This window comes from Hippoglossus stenolepis, chromosome 7 (genome assembly GCF_022539355.2).
Source record: "Hippoglossus stenolepis isolate QCI-W04-F060 chromosome 7, HSTE1.2, whole genome shotgun sequence".
Lineage (NCBI taxonomy): Eukaryota > Metazoa > Chordata > Actinopteri > Pleuronectiformes > Pleuronectidae > Hippoglossus > Hippoglossus stenolepis.
Window position 1 is genome coordinate 13,359,248 of NC_061489.1, and position 19,677 is coordinate 13,378,924.

The window sequence follows — 19,677 nt, forward strand, 5'->3', positions numbered from 1 at the left end:
GTTGTACAAACATGTCACCTGAAGGAGTAAAATTAGTTTTAATACTTTGTCTTCTGTAATTCATGTATCAGTCGAGTTAGTTCACAAGATACCGCACAGTACTACAAGACACTATAATATAATTTAATTTATTCATTTATAAAGGGCCTATTCTATGGTAAACAAAACAACAATTCATACAATTTTGATGAAACACACTAGTGAAAACATCACTACTATTATTTATATTCAATTTCTGCCAATAGATCCTTTTCACCTAAATCTTACACACTGGACCTTTTTAAGGTTAAATAATGAAAACATGTCAACATATCAGTAACATTTGAAAGTATTTTTATGACATTCTCTTGATGTAAAAAAGTGGAGAGTTTGAGGAATATTGGTTGTGAATTCACAAATACATTGACTCGTCTATGACAGTCCATTGGCAGCACGTGGAGCAATCCCCTCGCGCCTCTGTCCTGTTAAAACATCCAGAATGTTTTTGCTGTCCTCAGCTGGCAGGCAGAATTCACCATTAACTCGGTGGATCCTGCTTTTGCTATGCCCTGAGATACCAGAATAAGGTGAAAATATTTGTATGTATTGTTGAGTTTTGTACAAACATGCACACACACTCACAGGGGGTGAAAATAATACCCAGCTTATGGCTGTGTCCGAGATAACAAATATCTCGCTATCTGGTCTCTATCTTCATTATATACCTCAGATGTCTTGCTGTCTCTGTCGGTGAAGGACCGGCGTAAGCACTACAGGACGTCTAACTTTGTGCCATTGGACGACATCCCAGTGTGGACCCCAACTGCAGGTCAGAAACCCAACATCAGTCAAAGTCACTGTCTTGTTCACTCAGGACTGGGGACCTGTGGGGGCGAAACTCTCTGGAAGAGAAGTAATTTGGCATTTGGCCTCATTACGTCGAAGAACTTATACAATTCTACACCAAGAGCATCTCAATAAATTATGATCAACACAGAGACTTTGAAGCACCTTGTATTCAACATGTAATATAAATGTTTATGCATAAATAGTTTATAGTGCATAGTGTACGTGTTGTGTAAACTCCTTTCACTGTACAATACAGCAGATATTTGATTCATGATTTTGCTGTCCAAGTTGCTCTGATGTCAGCTATTGTTATGCGAAGGCTAGTTGGTCTCAATTTAGCCATTACATGTCCTCTTTATCACTGAAGACCAAGAACTGTGGTTGATTAGAGGTAATAGAAACATATTTGTCTCTATAATTTAAACATAAATCACAAGATACCACTAATGTAAAGCCTCTGCACACTGTTACAATTAATAATTTTTTAATAAATTAATCTGGCTGAGTAGAGCTGGTTATGTAAAAAAAATGGGTGGGAAGATTCAATGTCAAGTATCAGTAAGGAGAACAGTTACTACAAATCCAAGAGGAGAGTTTAGCTGCCAGTCAAACCCAATTTGTCCACACCCACATCAGAGGTCTAATCACAAATCACTTGTGTGGGTGGACTATCGGTGTCCAGTGGCTTTAATTTTGTTATTTTGATGTTAGGTATGGGAACAAACCACCAACACATGTCCCTTGTGTAAATTTACCAGATAAAAAATTACTCATCGGCAGACTGATGAATGTTCATCCTGTATTTCTGTGTCTCATTGTCAGGTGGTTCTGAGCCAAGCCGCTATCAGAGGAATGAGAAGTTTGACCAGAAGATTTCCCTCTACAGCGGTGACATCACCAAGCTGGAGATTGATGCTATTGTTAATGCAGGTAGGTGTGTGTGTGTGTAAGTGAATGTTCTTAGTTGAAACAGTGAGAGGGTTTGTCATCCAACATGGCCACAGAGGATCTAATGTTAAAATAAAAATGGCATAAGGCACGATCTTCTTTCATTTTTATTTCCACTATTTGCTGCAAAAGTAATAGTTTTCATCGGGGAAAAGGGAAAACTCATGCACAGGAATAATATGAATAAGAAAGCCATCCAGTTGGAAATATGAGAAAGGATTAGGGATTTAAAAGCTTGGTGCTAAACTGAGCACAGCCTCTGGTCCCTTTGTGCAGTGCTGTGCATGGACTGTACATAAATATAGCACAAAACACCTGAGAGGGCGGTTTGTGCTGTGATAATGGGTGATGCTTTCTGTGTGTGTGGGAGGGACAGATACAAGCTTTTATATGGTTACCAACATACTGGGAAGTTTGCTTCAAACTAGTGTATAGTACAGAAAAATAAAAGAACAACAGAATGGTTGAGAATCAGAGGGACTGGAATCTAAAGCAGGCAAAGCAACACAAAGCGTCGATGAGAAATCTCAGTCCTGAAAAGATTATGGGCCGACTCCTTTGAAACGGATCAATGTTCATTTTAAAGGCCCAAACAAACTGTAGATTCAATCTAGTGATAGCTACTGGTGTTTTGTGAGGGTATAACTATGATAGTCAAGTGTCAATGAGCACAGCTAATCCTATATTTTATTTGGGTAGCGCAGCAGATTTAGTTTACTATCCTATTATGGCAAATATTTAATGGTTTGAAAATAATCTGTACTAGTGCATATGTCCTCGAAGGGCGTGGATGGTCCCATCAAACACATTTTTTTTCAGTTTGTTTTTGTTTTGTTTACGTAGTTTCCTCTAGTAATTTGTCCTGGGTTACTACTTCTTTTATTGCGAAGAAACCATTAATTAGCTAGCGCTGCAACGTTCAATTAATTTAATTATCAATTAACCTGTTGATTTCTTTATTTCAATTAATGAATTTATTGTTGTGGTCAATTAAATGTAAAAAAAATAGCTAAAATCTTCCCATTAGAAGTTTTTAGAAGAAAAAGTCAACACCCCAAAGGTATTCAATTAAAAAAAAATTAAAATAAAACAGCGAGTCACCAGACTTTTGAGAAGCTGGAACTAATGTGTGCGTTTGCATAATTAAGCAACTCCAGCAATAGATGGATCATCAATTTTGTTGCAGATTAATTTTCTGTCTAATCATGAAATTCATTCATTTCAGTCCCACTGGTGGCTCCCACTTATATAATTTTTAAATCTATTTTAATGTGGAGCCTCCTTGTTACTATGTCAAAAAACAAATACAAGTGCTGCAATGAAACAGAGGTCAATAAAAAATTAAATATCAGGAATTGTTACAAAGGGAAGATATTTACAAATGCTGAGCTCTGATAAATTTGGGCTTTTCGTAGACAAATCAATGTCATACAGAGTAATTAAATAGTACACAAACACTGTAACTTTAGTCATTGTAACAGTTGAATAACAAGTATAATATATAGCCAACACCAAAAGCTAATAATGGCGCAAGTGCTACTTAGTAGTCTGAGCCTAATACAGCTTTGATAAAGGAGTCATTTAATCTCAGTAACCATTGTCTCCTTGTTAAAAAGCTTTTATTTAATTTTATTTCAGAATTTACTCGTTTCCTCCCATAAGTTGTTTCTTTCACCACCAGCTTCAAGAAAGATTAGGGTCTTTCTTTTGGCCACTAGATGGGGCCACAAAGCTGTTAATGCACTGAAGACCTTTTCCCACAAGGCTCTTTGGACCTTTGGGAGAAATTTAATCGGCGTCTTGGCACAGACGTAGTATGGGGGGGGGGAGTGAGGCAGGCCACCACGCCTAAATGATACTTGATGATGAGGCTGTAGCAGAAAATGATAGATTTTCAATGGCAGCTGACTGTCAGCAGGTGCATGCTGTGCCAGCATCCAGTGAATGTTTTGATCGTTGACTCTCATTTATGGCATTACTGCTTGTGCGTGCTCTGGCAAGCGTTCATTAATGCATCTGCCCACAAATTTTTAAGTAATTATGTGTGTACGTGCAGCAGGCGATTGTAATTTGTCTCTGAGCGGCTGAAGAGGCGACTTTGTCTTGTTTTACTGGAGCTTTTACAGAGTCGCACGATGCGAAGTAGCATGGAATTAACAAGAGGAAACTGCCAGTAAAGTGTCGTTTAGCAGAGAGAGGACGAGGCAAGGTGAGGGAGGGAGAGTGAAAAACACAACAGTGCCAGAGGAAACATGACTGAGAGACAGTCAGCACACACCAGCTGACAAAAAGCATGCAGAGTCTGGAGGAGTGAAAAGAAGATAAAAGAGAGGCGGGGGGAGGACAAAGGCTTGTATTTAAATCTCGGACTGCATTGCCATGGCAACAAGCAGGTACAGGGTACCCTCAAAGGACTTTTGGGCAGCGCAGCCAGTTCATCCTTTTCTGTGTGACTGATTGGTCGGCCGGCTGACTGTCTTTGTGGTCATTTTGTTGACTAAGTGGCTGACCTTTTCATTTGATGACTAACTGAACTTACTGAATGACTAAGAGGCTCAGAGAGTCGCAGTTAAAGAGATAAGACATTAAAAAGCAAGGGAGCAGCAAACGGACATCGAGGGGAAAGAGAAAAGTGAAGGTTAGTCACGCTCGTTTAGAAAATGACTGGAACAGCAGAGCTCCAGCATTACAGAGCAGCCACCCTGCACCTGTGGTTTTTGACATGTGGAGGGGAGTGTTGCAGAATTCTGTTCTGGCTGCTCTGAAAGGCCTTGAAGCATCATTTAGCCCCTAAGGCAGCAAACATTCAATTGAAGCCAACTGTGGCCAATTATATGCTATACTGACAGACTGGTCGGCAGGTTGGGAGGGTGGGTGGGGGCTTCCAGGCCTGGCTGGTGGTGAGCAGTGGACTGCACACACACAAAAACACACGGATATGGATGCATACAGAGACGCCCACGCACACCGTGGGTGGATCCATGCAGATACACAGATACAGAAGCAGCTGTGGATTAACAGGTGGGAACTTGGTTATTTGCTGCTGCCGCCTGCTTCCTCCTCAGTCCGAACTCATCGATCAGGTGAGCAGGGCGTTGCGGGGAGGCCGGGCGGCCGCTGTTTGCCGTTTGTGCCGCTCTCAATAAAGATTGGATTTACAGTAACTCTCCACTCCTCCTCCTTATCCTCCACTTCTCCTCCTGCCCCTCCACTCCCTCTCTCCCACTCTCCCTCCACACTTTTACAGCCCCTGGCTCCTGCCCACTCCTATAAAACACTATAAACGTAAAAACCCACAAGCACTTAAGAGCCGTCCTGGTGAGGAGAGGGGGGAGGCGGGAGGGAGGGGAGGAGGGTGTAGGGGGGAGGGGCAGAAACATCCTCCTCTTTACACCCCTCAATCACTCCGCCCGGAGAAGGAGAGCGAGATGGAGGGGAGGATATATTGTCTCTGATGGGCTAGCTGATTAAGATGGATTGCACAATGAAATGTCGTTGGACTGATGAGATCTTGGAGTGTGCGTGCATGTGTGAGAGTGTGTGTGTGTGTGTGTGTGTGTGTGTGTGTACAACATCTCAGCAGCTAACTTTGCATTAAAACCTTTTTCCAAATTGATTAAATGCAAATTTGCTTAGCTCTACTGAGCTGTATTTTTACTCGCAAAAAGTTTTATTCCTCATTTCCATTCTAGCACTTACTGTACTTTCAGCCGCCGTGCACTGTTTACTGTGTGTGACATTAATTGCTACTTATTTTGGCCTTCCCATTTCTCAGCATAGAACCAAAGTTTAATAGAAAAATGTTTAAAAACTGGACCGGTAAAACCTCTTGGTATTTTTTGTGTAATGTCCTTTTTTCCAGTGGCGCTAACCGTGTGTGAGAGTAGGCTGATAAATCTTTCAGGCTCGACTATAAAAAACTGTCCCTAAAATTAAGCTGTGCACCGTCAAATGATAAAGAATATTCGGCTCCTGTCTCAGTCTTTACAGCTGAACCACTTGTCATCGTCACAATTTTTGCTTGCTGGGAGTCTCTGGGAGTGTGTGTGTGTGTGCTTGTGTGTGTATATACAGGACTGTGTGTGTATGTCGCACCTGTGCACATGTGCTTGAATGTATTGAGAAGATCACATACATGCACAGTATGTCTGCATGTGCGCACCTGTGCACAGCTGCACCTGCTTGTGGCAGAAACAGTGCGCATAATCCCAGCCTTATGAATGCGTGTGTGCAGTATAATGTCTGGTGCATGAGTGGTTTGTGCATTTTGTGTGCACTCTGCAGGTATCATGTGTGCACGAGATAGAGTCTCCAAGGTTTTCTTCTGCAGGTCAGAGATAAAGCTGTTGGTTGGCACTGGAAACGCACTCTCTGTGGCAACAGCTGAGAGATACAAGATTAGGTCCAATAGTTTTCCTGCCCTGCAGGTGACGGCAGAATAAGAGAGAGAGAAGGAGCATCTGTACACTACACTATAACTTCCTCACAGATAAGAAACCTGTAAAGGAAGCACTGATGGATGGATGAGGAGATGGATTGCAAGGACAGTAAGTTGACAGACAAGGAGGGATAAGGGTCAGGAAGCAGCTGAAGGGCAACAACACTTAATGTCTCGGCTGCAAGTTCCACAAAAATACATCATGTTACCTTCAGCATGGCAACACTGTGACGTACGTTTTTTAAAAAGGAACACGGCGGGTCAGAGGGTTGAGCGTTTCCTCAGAGATGTCTGGAAATTTCCGGCACAAACAAGCCTGTTATGACTAATGGCAGGCTTGAAAAGTTCAGTGATATTTACAGAGTTAACCTGAGACGCTAATCAAAGCCTGAAGCTTGACTCATCTGGAACAATAATAAAGGTTTGAACGTGTATTTGTTGCAAAGGTCAGATGCTGACTCAGCTCAAAGTCACATGACGGTATGAAATATGACAAATCAAGCTGCTTGTCCTGTGATCAATGTAAGAAGCAGACAATGGCAAAAACAACAGTCAAGTCCTCTATGAGCATAGTGTTTGCTGTGAAATAGTACGTCTGCTTTTCCCTCAGAAACATAATAATTTATTCCTTAATTCTTTTTAGAGCTGCAACAATTAAACATAATATTAACCTGCAGCTATTTTTGAATGTTTGTCTTTTTAAAGCAAAAATAAGAAACATTATCAGTTTCCAGTTTTCATGATTTTAGTGGAGGTGGTCTCTTTTGGAAAAGGTGGCAGTCTTTAACTGCACTGTGGGCCTGTCTGTAATATGTAAGCCTATATGCTCCTTATTGCACGTATGTATAATGTTAAACTGTTCTGAAACAACTAAATGGTTAAAAAAAACGTACTTTCTAAAAAATGTGTCATCTTGTACGTACATCTGTAAAGTAACTTTCCAATATCAGCTTAATTTTTCATTATTACAATGCTCTATATTAGGATGGATGCATGGGGTAGTCATCAATAATTCAACATCAGTGTTTTTTGAGCTTGGATGCTTCCATCGGCTGCAATATATATTCCACCCAGCGGGGGAGCATCTTTTATTGATTCCAGTGGAGTCCATGGCCGATGATGGCCGATAGCTGTAGTGGGGCAGGCTGGGGGGTTATAGAGGATGAAGAGATGCGGGTGTTCAGAAGACATGGATGACTGGCCCCAGACAGACAGGCAGACAAGCAACAGGGCATCGACTTGAACAGCTGGAGCAGAAGGGCGAGAGGCCTGTGCTCAGTGATCCTGTTTGGTGATTTCAGGAGGATAAAATAGGCGGACCCGTGGCTCTGCAGGTAGAGCCCCTTACATGAGCTTCACCTTACAGGGGCATGGCGTCATATTCCTTCTGTAAGGCTTCGCTGATTCTCAGCTGGCTTTGTCAACGGGGCTTAGCGATGTGCTCGGCGCCAAAATCAGCCTGGCAGACGTCCCTGCTTTCGCCACGCTGCTACAGTGTATATGGCAGATTGTCAGGCCTGACTTGTTGTTCTAAATTGCTTCAGAGCAGCTAAAATTATTTCCCAGATTTAACTTGAGCTACATTTTTCCTACTTGAATGGAGTAATAGGGGACATACAGTGGCAATATTTGCTTACTTAACCACTTTAGAAGGGATTTTACAACATCAAGCCAAGGATTAATGCTACAATATTTTCTCCAGTTGCTTGTGCTTAAGCTGTTGAGTCTGTTCATTTAAGTATTTACACCATGTAGCAGCTATCCGATTATTATCCAGTTGTGTAGTATTTTCTTCTGCTTCCAAATGAATGTTTTCAAGGCAGCATTTCATCTGTTGACAATAAAGTCACGTGGCTCCATTCACTGCTTGTATTAACGTGCATCTAAGTGAAGGGCTTCAAGCTCAGGTGTGTGAACGCAACCAAGACACACTGAGGATGCACGACTTAACAGTGTAGGTGATAGCTGAAGGCTCAGGCTGTGACTGAGGTTAACATCTTACTTTCAGTGTTAATAAGAAACGAAACGTATTAGGTTATTACCTTTTTGAACGTAATTGCCATCCGTGAGCCGAACAAATGCGTTTAACTTGTTGTGTTTGGTTGCCAATGAAGGCACAATTATTGTTGGGAAATCAGAGACGTAGACAGTGACGCAATGATGTGTCTCTATGGCAGCTCTTGCCCGTAGAAATTCAAACTGGTTCTTAAACCGTTTGCAAGTGGAACCAGCTAAGAACCAGCACTAGAACTCAGTTCACTTTGGTGGAAAAGGGGTCACTTAGACTGAGAAAGTAGATGCCATCACTAGTGGTCACTCGAGACGCACATGGAGAAGCATTCTAATGCCAGGTGTGAAGTGACGTACTCGGAGCTGTCGGGTTGTGATTAAAGACGCATGTTAACGACATGTATGAGCAGGGTCTCTGTCATTGAGTCGCTTATCTGGAGTTTTAATCAAGGGAGGCAAGTTGTTTTGATCTACCCGTCTCTGGTAGTACCAGGAGCCCGAGGAGGTGACGAAAAGCCCAGAACAGAGACTTCTCGTGCCGCCGAGGTCCCCCAGGCTCCACACTGTGTGCTCTCTGTCGCTCCCTCTGCTGCAGTTACCATACATCTCCCCCACAGCTCTTGTCAGCTCCTCTTAGGACAGGCTCATATTACAAGATGCAAAATGTCACACCAAGTTTCAGTCGCAGACACGTATTTTGTGTGTGTGTGTGTGTGTGTGTGTGTGTGTGTGTGTGTGTGTGTTCGTTCTAAGAAATCCTTAAAATAGATGCTATAAAACTGGTCTGAGTATTTGTGTGTTTTGTGCAGTGCTTAGATTAAAATGAGATCAAATTAAAATATTTTTCTCCTCGTACCTTTCATCTTCAGTTAATTAAAAATTCATTTAGCTGGAGTTGTATTGTTTACTCAAACATAAAATAAGTACCTGCGCTGCTGTTATGAAGCAAAGCAGGTTACAGATCCCTCATGATCTGCACTTTGTCTCCCCGCCATAGTAACTGGACTCACTTCCTTAGCTCTAGTTCCTAAAGCAGCAACCCCACCACGCTGACTTTGTGTTTTGTGAAGCAGCCCTAATGGACATATTCTCACAATATGCCTGTCAACTGTCGGTACACTCAAGCACTTACAGAGGCAAATTGGCATTGCTGATTCTGCTTTCGTTTCAGAGTAAATAAGATGTGCTGTCAAAGCTTTGCTCCGTCGTGACCACCTCTCCACTCTACCTACCAGCTACTAAACCAGGACAAAATGACTGTGTTGAGCATCAAACAGAGTGTGACAAATGGAAACATTAAACCCACCCACTTTTTTTTAGTGGGAAGAATAAAATGAGTAAGAGGGTAATATGCACCTGAGTAAATGTCGTCTGAGTGGATTTAAATCAGCGAGGTCGACAGTAAGCAGGGAAGTGATTGGCAGTGTCAAAGGCCATGTACAGATATATAGCTGTTATCAGACATGACGAGTGGAAAGTGTCTGGACAATGTGGTCAGGATATTCTAGGAGGAACGTAGCAGGAGATAGTCTGAGCCAGATGTGTTCACAACAGCAGGGAACTGCAATATTCAGGTGAGGGGTCGTGCCTGGGTAGAGCATGCAGGAGGCAGGACGTGACTTAAATCCCGCACTATCACCGGCGTCGGCCTTTATCACCAAAAGCCCTTAAATCTCATTGTCTTTCCAAGTTGACATCTTCATCTGCGTCTTCTACATGTATGACACCTCTTTTTTATCCAGAGTTATTTGTGACCTTTTTCAGGTGTTTTACAGTTTTTGCGTTTGTGATGCGTTTGAAATCACTTGCTCATGGTGAATTCGCTGGATATTTTCCTGCTGTATTCTCACACGGACACACTGCGTTCTCACAGACAGTCTTAAAGTGTTGATTTAACAAAATCACCTTTTACTATGCAAGCCAATATTCGTCGGTTTGTTGATGGAGCAGCTGTTTAGTGCTGAATTAGACTTCTCTAATTAGCTGGGTGGTCAGCAGCCTCACTGTTTACATACCAGACAAAGAATAACGGCAACCAGTAAACGTTAAGCTATTTGTAATTATGCAATATACTGCATGATTACCAATTATCAAAATAGCTGCTGCAGAATTTTCAGTCAATCAAATAAAAAACTTAATTGACCAAAACTTGCTTTATACATGTCCTGTTGCTCATGTCATCGGGTTCTAGGATGGTGTTGAAGCATTAGTGCAGAGCCATCTTTGATTCGCAGCCACAAAGAGCAGTGACAAATACATCTGTACACCTTTATATTAGTGGATTAAATGTGTAAACACAGCTGCTAAAGTCTCCAATATCCATGTTTTTATACTGCATATCTTTCTTCTGAAAGAGAAGACTGGACTTTATGGAAGCTGTGGATATTAAAAGGTTGTTTGTAGAACATTGGTGTAAAATTGAAATTAAAATGTTAGTATTGTAGCACTAAGGAAACTTGGTTTCTGTATACACCGTGGCCCTGTAGCTTCTGAGCTCACATCTAAGCCATAGTCGTTTCTCTGAGCATCTTTTTGAGGATTTTGAATAAATATTCTTTATGATTTAAAAATGCTTATCGTATGTCTTCAGTTTCAGAACTTACATTAGTACACCCTCTTGAAGTGGTTCATTTTTGATGGTAAACGCTGCAGGCGTTTTTCATATCTTTAAGGCTTTAGATGATGAGCTCCACCACTGTGAGGAATCACTCTAAATGCTTTAAATTCACTTTAAAAGGTGACTGACATTTGTTTTATGTGCAGCCATAGATCTCTGCTGTTTTTTTAGAATCCAGTCTCTACATTTATACATTTTGACCCTTGTCTTTTCTTAGCTTAAATCCAGACGCTTATATCTCATACTTTGAATCACAGCACTGGAGTTGTGTTGTCGTGTCCACTCTGTCTTCTTGTATTTGTGTCTTCGCTTGAATTGCGTGAATTCAAATGCATTAATTTCAAAAGTGCCGCTGCTCTAGTTTTCCAGTCCAGATCTGTCCGAGTTAATTACGGTACAACTGTCAGAAGACCACTCTGCTGGTCATTTGGGCAGCGACATTAATGCTCGCTGTGCACTGAAAATTTGGAGCTTTCAAGGTCCAGTGCCCTGAGTTTCCACGGCATGCTCCGATGTCCAGTTTGTGTCTCAATTTGAGTGGGAAGATGGAAGAAGAGCTTAACTGCTGGATTGTGCATCTCCAGAGTTTTGTCGTCTCCCCTTTCCCTTTTCCCTTTCCCCACTCCATTTAGACATCATCACATCAAGGCTGTGACCTGAGAGGAGCGAGACACTGGCATTAGACAAACGTCCTCAGTTTACAGCTTCAGATTGATTTACACCCTGACACTGAGAAGTTAACATACCCTTGGAGAGTTAATCCCTAATGTTGTCCGAGTCGGTAAATAAATGGAAAACGAAAGGCCAAACTGAAGGAGTTTGCAGAAAAGCTCATTTGTGCTAATTATTTCTCTCCCACCCCTCCCTTGTTAAAAGCTTTCCCACCCCTCCAATCAATCGCCACTTTAGTGGAGCAGGAAGAGATGGAGGAAGTGCGAGCCTCATTAGTCTGATTGGGCCGATGTGGGAGATGGAAAGAGATGGAGTGAATGAGCGAGTAAAAGAGAAAAGTAGTCAGCTTGATCATCAGCACTTGGCCCATCAGAGTGTCTGTCATCAAGGCATGTGCTGCGTTCAAATGTGTTGGTTTGTTGTGCAGTGTTGTGACTCGCGGTGGGTCCGGAGATGATCCTCTGATGGCTCCTGGGTTGAGGGGGAAGCCATTGATGGAGTTAGTGGTAAAGGTAATGTGGCTGTAGTGTTTTGCTTCAACTCATGATTATGAATTGAATGTGTCTGGCTCTGTGCAGAAGTTAGAACAGAGGAAAAGCTCCACACTATGTCAAATGATATCCCTCTCTTTTCAAACTTTTGTGCTATTTTATCTATCCAGCACCTATTGACATTTTGTTTACCAGATGTGTTTGTCTTTTGTCCCATATTTTCTGGCACTGACCAACCAAAACAGAAAGAAGGTGCACTTTTGTTTTCCCCGGTAGATATGAGTGGCTTTCCCCAGGTAGCGGAAATGACGGACTGTTCCAACTCGGATCCCGGCAAAAGAGCCCTGTTATTGGAGGACGCGTAAGAGAGGACAGAGAGTGATAGAAACTGAGGCAAAACAAGAGTGGACCGGGCATCTGAGGGCATGGCACTTGATGGAGCGAGCTGCACTGTGCACCTCACCACGTCTAAAAGCAAACGTGTGTCTACCTTGTGGTTCTTCACGGCCACAGTCGATGGAATCCCATCCCGTCCTGCATGGCCGACTTCTGTCCAAAAACTTGTTGGGCCCGATTTTTTTTGTACAAATGTGTGCTTTGGATTTTTAGTACAGCTCCTGAACTGCACCCGGCCCTGAGCTCCAGGATGCACAATGCAGAAGAAGAAGAGCTCATGAGTGCAGTTCAGTGGTTAATTTGTATGAGGCCAAGAAGCTGAGAAAGCAAATAACAGCACATGATTCTTGATCGTAAAGCATTTACTCTGATTTGACTTCACTGGAGAAAAACTGTCATTATTATTCAAAATATTACTTATCATATCATAATATTAAGACTATATCTAATTGTAATGCATTAGCAGGAAACAAACACATTTATATTAAAGTTCGATAAACAAAGACTCAATCTAATTTCTTAATGTTTCCTTTGAATAATTTGTTTTTAGTTATATACATTATTTTCTCCACTACGGCAGCTCTTGTGTCTCATGTAAATCCAGTCCAAGTTTTGATTATGCCCGGTCTTAAAAAGCAGAGAAATTTTCCCTGCAAAACTGAGAGTTGCATGACCACAGTAAATCCAGCAGAATACATAATCAGCTTCTGTTAACATGGATCCATCTGTTATTTACGTGATCCTTCCATAAATGCATATGCAATGATGGGAGATGCACACCTTGCAAATACTCTCATGTCTGCTGTGTCTATTCAATTAATACAGCAGTGGTACATATGTTTTGCATAAGGCGTCACATCTGTGCTGGACCAGACGGCCCTGTGTCTTTTGCATGTCCTTGTTGTCTTGATACAAAACATATATTAACACATAAGTGTGTTACTTTGGGATGGTCCACCTTAGATATAAGTGATGGAAGTAGTTGAGTGAAAAATGAAAGAAAGTTTCAGAGAAGATCTACAAGTCTGACCTTCACTCCTCTGAATACCCGGCCAGTCAACATGTTAAGCACATTTAAAAACAAGTAGCGTTACTCAGGGAGCAACATTAAAGCATTTGTGTTGTCATATCAACGACTGAGGGGCCTCAAACACAGAAGATATGTCCAGGAAGAATTTGAAAATGCTGGTTGATGTGATGGATAAAATGTTCAACAGTTTGGTAGCGGCAATGGAAAAGACTATACACTGCATATAAAGATGGAAGCCAAAGTGTCTCGATCTTCCCTTGGTGACTGGCTGCAGTATAGGTCATAAACCCTGCCTCCTCATCATAATGGATGGGACATAACAACTCAAAGTACACGTCAAATACATTTTCTCATAGATGCTTTCTGTCATTGTCAGTAGATTTTCTCACATTAAAGGCTGAAACTAACATGTGTGTATTGGCTGGATCTTGATACCGCAGCTTCATCCCCCAATTGCTACTGTGCAGACTCGGGCTCCAAATGATATCATCGGCGTCAGATAGTATTGTTCATATCCGGGATATTTTGGCTTCATTTCTGGATAGTGGGAGGAAGTGGAGACACATCGTCCAGCTTTATATACAGTCTATGACTCTGACTGGTAATGTGGATGGTGATGAGTTATTAATCCAAGGAGATCATAAATGGAAGCTAGTGTTAGTCCATTTAGTCCTTTTAAAAACCAAAGAATCTTAAAATCAGATGCTACACGTTGGTTTGAACACTTCTGAGGCTATTTCTCATTCAAAATGGCTGACTAAATGTGACAGGGGCTATTGATATTGCATAAAGTCCTCTGAGGTTCTGCCAGTGTGATAATAATGTGTGACTTGTAAAGCAGCCAGCTGCCAAACTTGTGTGTCTTCCCTTGTGTAGGGCAGAGTTCAATTTTCTGTGCAGCCTCACTTAATGCACTCCTTCGTGTAGCTATAATCATTTGCATCTGCAGTTCTTTATGACAATAATAGTGTGCCGCCTGCCCTTTTTTTCAAATATTGGTTTTAGTGCCAGACAAGTAATCAGTCCAGCATCGGGGCTTTGGCTCTGCATCCAAAGTCCTCGTCTCCTTGGCCGCTCAGGTCGAATACTTGTGCAGTTGTAAAAAAAACCAAAACACACACACATTAAGTGCGGCCACAATCGCCTGATAAATAGCTTTTTTAATGAGTTTATCAACCTCTGAAGATTGGTGATTGATGCTTTTTATTTAGACTTTTGACATTTGAGTTCAACCCAGTTTCACTGAACCAGCTGTGCAAATAATTCTGAAGAGACCTGAGACACACATACGAAATACGAATAAAATCATGATATGGAAATTAAAAGCACATTTGGGAAGATTATCCACATTGTTGGCAGCGCTGTTTGAATAATAAAGTATAATGCAGGCTGACAATGAGCCTCCATTTTCTCTCATCTTTGTAATCACAGCTTAGTGAACAGAATACAAAGGATGTATCATTGTAACCCTTGAAGCTAACCTGAGTCCTCTCCCCACCGTCTCCGCAGGCAAATACAAGGGGCCCTCATTGTCGGCTCACGTGTCCCCATCACAGATGCTGGTTTTGTCACATTATCACACACGGACACGCAGAGGGAGTACAGGGAGTACACATGGCACACACTGCACATAATTGCAATCTTGTAATTTTCTCTCAGGCGTTGTTGTGAAGTGGTGCCCGATGTGCATCCCGTCGGCCCCGCTGCATTATCAGAGCTTAGGAAATGACAGGGCTATTTATAGGAGCTATTTATCCACTTATCCTGTTGTTGCCATTGTCCACGGGTGTAAGTGGTCGCCCTGGTTAGAGCCGGACTGTGTCATCTTGTACAGTAGGGCGTTTGCTTGAGTGGAACATGAGCCAGTGGATTCAGCTGTGCACAGTTGTGTACGGTGAGGTTTCATAGATCAGAAGGTCAAGATAGTGAGAATTTCAAATATCCTACACAGTTTCTATGATGTTGGAAGTTCAGAGGAGAGAGATTTGATATTTAGTTTTAGCCTTTAATGTACAGACCATTTTTTTTGTCACTTGTTCAACTGACTTGTGTAATTGCAGCTGTTGCACCGTGTTCCAGTTAAATAAATCATTATATTTTGTGTTTAAGACCTCAAGAAATTCTGTTTATTTTAAGTGCATGAGTAAAGATATCCCTGTGGTCAGTTTCAGTGATTAAAATGAAAGATATTCTGCCCTAAAATGACATTGAAAATATGTATTAGTCCTTAGCTGCCCAGGAGTGTTACCAGAGAATACAAATAACAAGAATGTGTGCAGTATTGCTCAGTCCAATACTGCTGATGATATTTGAGAGTTTATAAATATAAATGTCATTTTTTAAAAATAACTGTGACCTGTGTGAGATTTGTACTGAGACACACCTGATACTGCTGAACAATAAAGTTTTCATTGCTGGTCAGTACATCACAGGCGGACAAACCATTTAACACCTGAATGCTTACTACATTACCTCAACCATTTGGTATTTTGGGCATTTCTTTATGGCACTTTTTACTTTGTTACTTTTGTCTGACATATTCATGGATTCAATATTATACTCAATAACCTAATATTGGCCAATAGATAGTTTTTTAGTTGCTTTTTTATTACATTCATATTATTGGATATGTTTTGTGTTCACAGGAGGGATATGACTGGAAATTAAATCCGATAAATGTCCCCAGCCCAGATAGATTCAAACCAGGAACAAGGGCTCCAGCTAACAATTGTTTTCTCTAGATTCTTTTTTTTTTTTTTTTATCCATGAAAAAGAGCCCAGAGCTGAGCATCACATTTCACAGTTTGGATACAGAGAATTGAAGGAAATCCTTACCTGAGTTACAGATTATTTTTCTGTCAGTGGACTAATATGTGCTTCATCTTATTGTTTCTGTCGGGTGTCGTGGTCTGACCCTAACCACCAAGTCACCAGGGTGCACGGATTTATCGTTCGTTTAATAGATGTTTTGACGACAGCAGAGATCTACAGAGAAATAAGACGAATCAGGCCTTTGCTACACAGACGATACTTATTTGTAGGAGACGTTCAGAGTGGGTTTTCCGTCTTGTAAAATATAGAATATCACCTGCCTCAAATTTTTTTTATCATTAGAATTCTTAGAAACTGAAGAGGGGGCAGTTAAATAGTTTTCTTGTTAATTTACAGTAGATGAATAGCTGTGATTAATGATGTGATTTCATCACTTTGCTCAACATTTCTTCTGTAACATTTTTTAGTTCCTGTTTTTTCTACCCTCGACCCAGCCTGTTACCTTTGTAAGTGAAACGAAATGCCCGGCAGCTCATTGTGTGCTCGCTGGACTTCTGGTATGATCATAATCCACTCTGTGGCATTTTCAACTAAGTAATGAATAATTTACTGTGCTCCTGGAATTCATTTATTTTTTGGCTGTGATGTGTCTGCCTGAGCTGAAGAAAGGCTGTGAGTCGGTACTCTAGAGAAATCACAAGTTGCCATAACTACAAGTTGTGAGGTCCAGAGTGTAGCCCCGGAGAGGTGGGCAGCAAGCCGACCATGAGTGAAGGCTGAGAGCTCTGGAAGACCACATGCAGCAGGAACCCGCCGCCCAAAGCGCTCCTCGGCCGGTTGTTTCTCTCCAGTTTGCTCATGTTGGCAGCAGATTAAACCGAATGCCTGATGATTTATCATAACACGGAAAGGAATCTATCCATTATTCACTTTGTCAGGTTAAGACAGATAATGAGGCAAACAGCACAAAGACTACTTAAGGTTATAATTGACTTCAATTGTCTTCTTTTTAGATGCTCTTTTTTTCCTGACGGGCAAAGTTCCCAAAAATTCGGTCGGTAAACAGGCTCATAATTAAGCAAATTAAAGGATTACACACACAAGGCTTTGCAAATGGAATGGAGGACAATTGCTATACAAGGGCAATTTAGTTATATTTTTGTACATGCTCTCAGTATGGTTATGGTGGAAGTTCTTTGGGAAGGATTTTTTCCCCCCTCCTTCTCACTAGAGACATCTCGCAGTCGCACCGAAGTGGCTCTGGCTCTCTGATAGACAGCCTAATTCATACAGTTGGTATTGTTATAATCCCCCGGAGGCTGTCTTAGTTTTCTCTCTGCCTTGTTTATTCCAGTGAAGTCCTCTCCATCCTTCGCTACAAAGGAACCCTGTTGTTGTTGTTGGATCACTTCATATCTCTGAGGTATTTCACCGGTTTCTTGCGGTGTGTTTGTGTCAGTGCTTGTTATCCAGCTCCGTCCAGCTCCTCTGGGACCCCCCAGAGTCCCGTGTCGCTCTATGGTGCACGGTTGTGTGTCAAACTGCAATGACTGTTGGAATTAATTAAAAATTCATGTATATCTTTACCTCGAGTTGATTTACAGCTGAAGTGAGGATTGGGGTTACAGGTTGGCAAATGTGTGTATGTGGAATATAATTTCAAATTTAGCAGTGCTTTGCTTGTACATGGGTTGATGTTTATCTGCTACGTAGCTGTAGTTTCAAGGGAGTCGGTCCCTGAGCTCCCATGTCTGTGTATTTCAGCTGTTTATATTTTCGCTCCACTGTTCTCGTGACTGCTGCGAGTTCAATCTGCGTCTGAAAAGAAACATGAACTCATGCTCAGTCCTGAAGCAGCTATCTAATTTGTAACTTGTCTTAAGTGACTACCTGAAAATTTGTGGGAACATTTGTAACCAAAATAAGTGTAAACAAAATGGTGTGGTGTTGAAATAGATTCTGTTGTTGGGAGAGACGGTATCTGCAGGCAAACATAAATCCTGCAAAATGCATGCATTTACAGAAATGCATTGACCTTTTGCTAAGGGAGCTTATAATGCATGCAAACACTGGAAAACACTTTACCAAGCGATGCAGCTTTACATCATTCTTGACAGCGCTGTGGTGAAGAAACTACTGAGCATGGAGTTCATAATGCAGCTGACCGTTTTATTGTGTCGGCGGGTTGAGCTTATTTGTTTAAAAAAACGCATCGAATTAAAAGACGAGGCATTAAAACCAAAGACGTTCACTCTCCAACATCTGCTTGATACCTTGAACAATAGACTGTCGATGTAAACATTCACGTCCTCCCACTATCCAGAAATGAAGCCAAAATATCCTGGATACAAACTGTGCCATTTGGAAACAGAGTCTGTGCAGTAGCGATCAGCTGATGGAGCCACTGTAGAGAAGTCCCGTTACAATCACAAGTCCGTCTCAGCTGTCAATCATGATGTTTCACCCCATTTTTATAGCATCAAACAACTAATTAATATATTTACTTGAAAAATGTACACTTGGACATCAGTGTGATAAGAAGTATTTAAAATGACAGAAACCTTCTTTGAAAAAACTTTTTAGTTTGATTCCATGACCTAGACACTTACATGGAGGAGGCAGGATTTATGACCTATACTGCAGCCAGCCACCAGGTGGTGATCAAGACACTTTGGCTTCACATTCAGGAAGCTGTCATGTCGACCATCTTTATATTCACTTTATGATTTAAACACGTTTTAAGCAATAATGTTAGCATATTTTTACAGTATTTAAATTTTAAATAGATAACGCTTTTGTAGATGTAACTTAATGAAAGTATTTTTGAATAAATAACTTTGATCACGTTTGTCACTGAGCAAAAATAACTTAATGACTCAGCAGACATGTACATGACTCTGCTTGGGTGTAATGTGAGCTAATATAATTAAGATGCAGGGTTAGATGTTAGATAATGGACTGTGATAATGAAAGACCTCCATAATGACTCCACTGTTGTTTATATAACATTTGTATAATGTATACATTTACAGAATACACACACACCCACACACACACATGCATACACACAAATGTCATCATGCATCCTTTAAGTGAAATATCAATGAAAAGTCGGTTCTCAGTCTCAAGACATAGAACAGCTCTCATTGTAGAACAAACCACTTTCATTTACAATTCAGAAATTGTATTTGGTTAATTTCTGTCTAAATACAAATACTTCCTGGTGTAGGGCGCCGGCCAAATGAAAGTGAATGTGAATCCGTAAACTTTTGGCAACCACAGGACCTGAGGCTGCTCTTTAATTGGTTGTTGTAGATTTACCATGGGACGCAGTTCTCTGCGCCCTGGACACTCCCAGTTTTATTTTCAGCGAATAGGTGTTGATGAACCTTTTTGAAATCTAATGTGATTGGTCGACCCTCTACGCTGTCTTAGGTACATCCGCTGTCACTGAGTTACTTCCGCTGCGAGCTAT

At 41.3% G+C, this 19,677-nt stretch overlaps 1 protein-coding gene across 2 annotated transcripts in view; it reads left to right on the forward strand.

The window, feature by feature from the left end:
• Window positions 1–19,677, forward strand: part of macrod1 (mono-ADP ribosylhydrolase 1) — a 113,330-nt gene that overhangs the window by 731 nt on the left and 92,922 nt on the right. For both annotated transcript variants that reach the window (XM_035161925.2, XM_035161927.2), the window contains exons 2-3: window positions 710–808; window positions 1,651–1,758. In XM_035161925.2, the coding sequence (XP_035017816.1) occupies window positions 710–808; window positions 1,651–1,758 (207 nt within the window). The remainder of the gene's footprint in view (window positions 1–709; window positions 809–1,650; window positions 1,759–19,677) is intronic.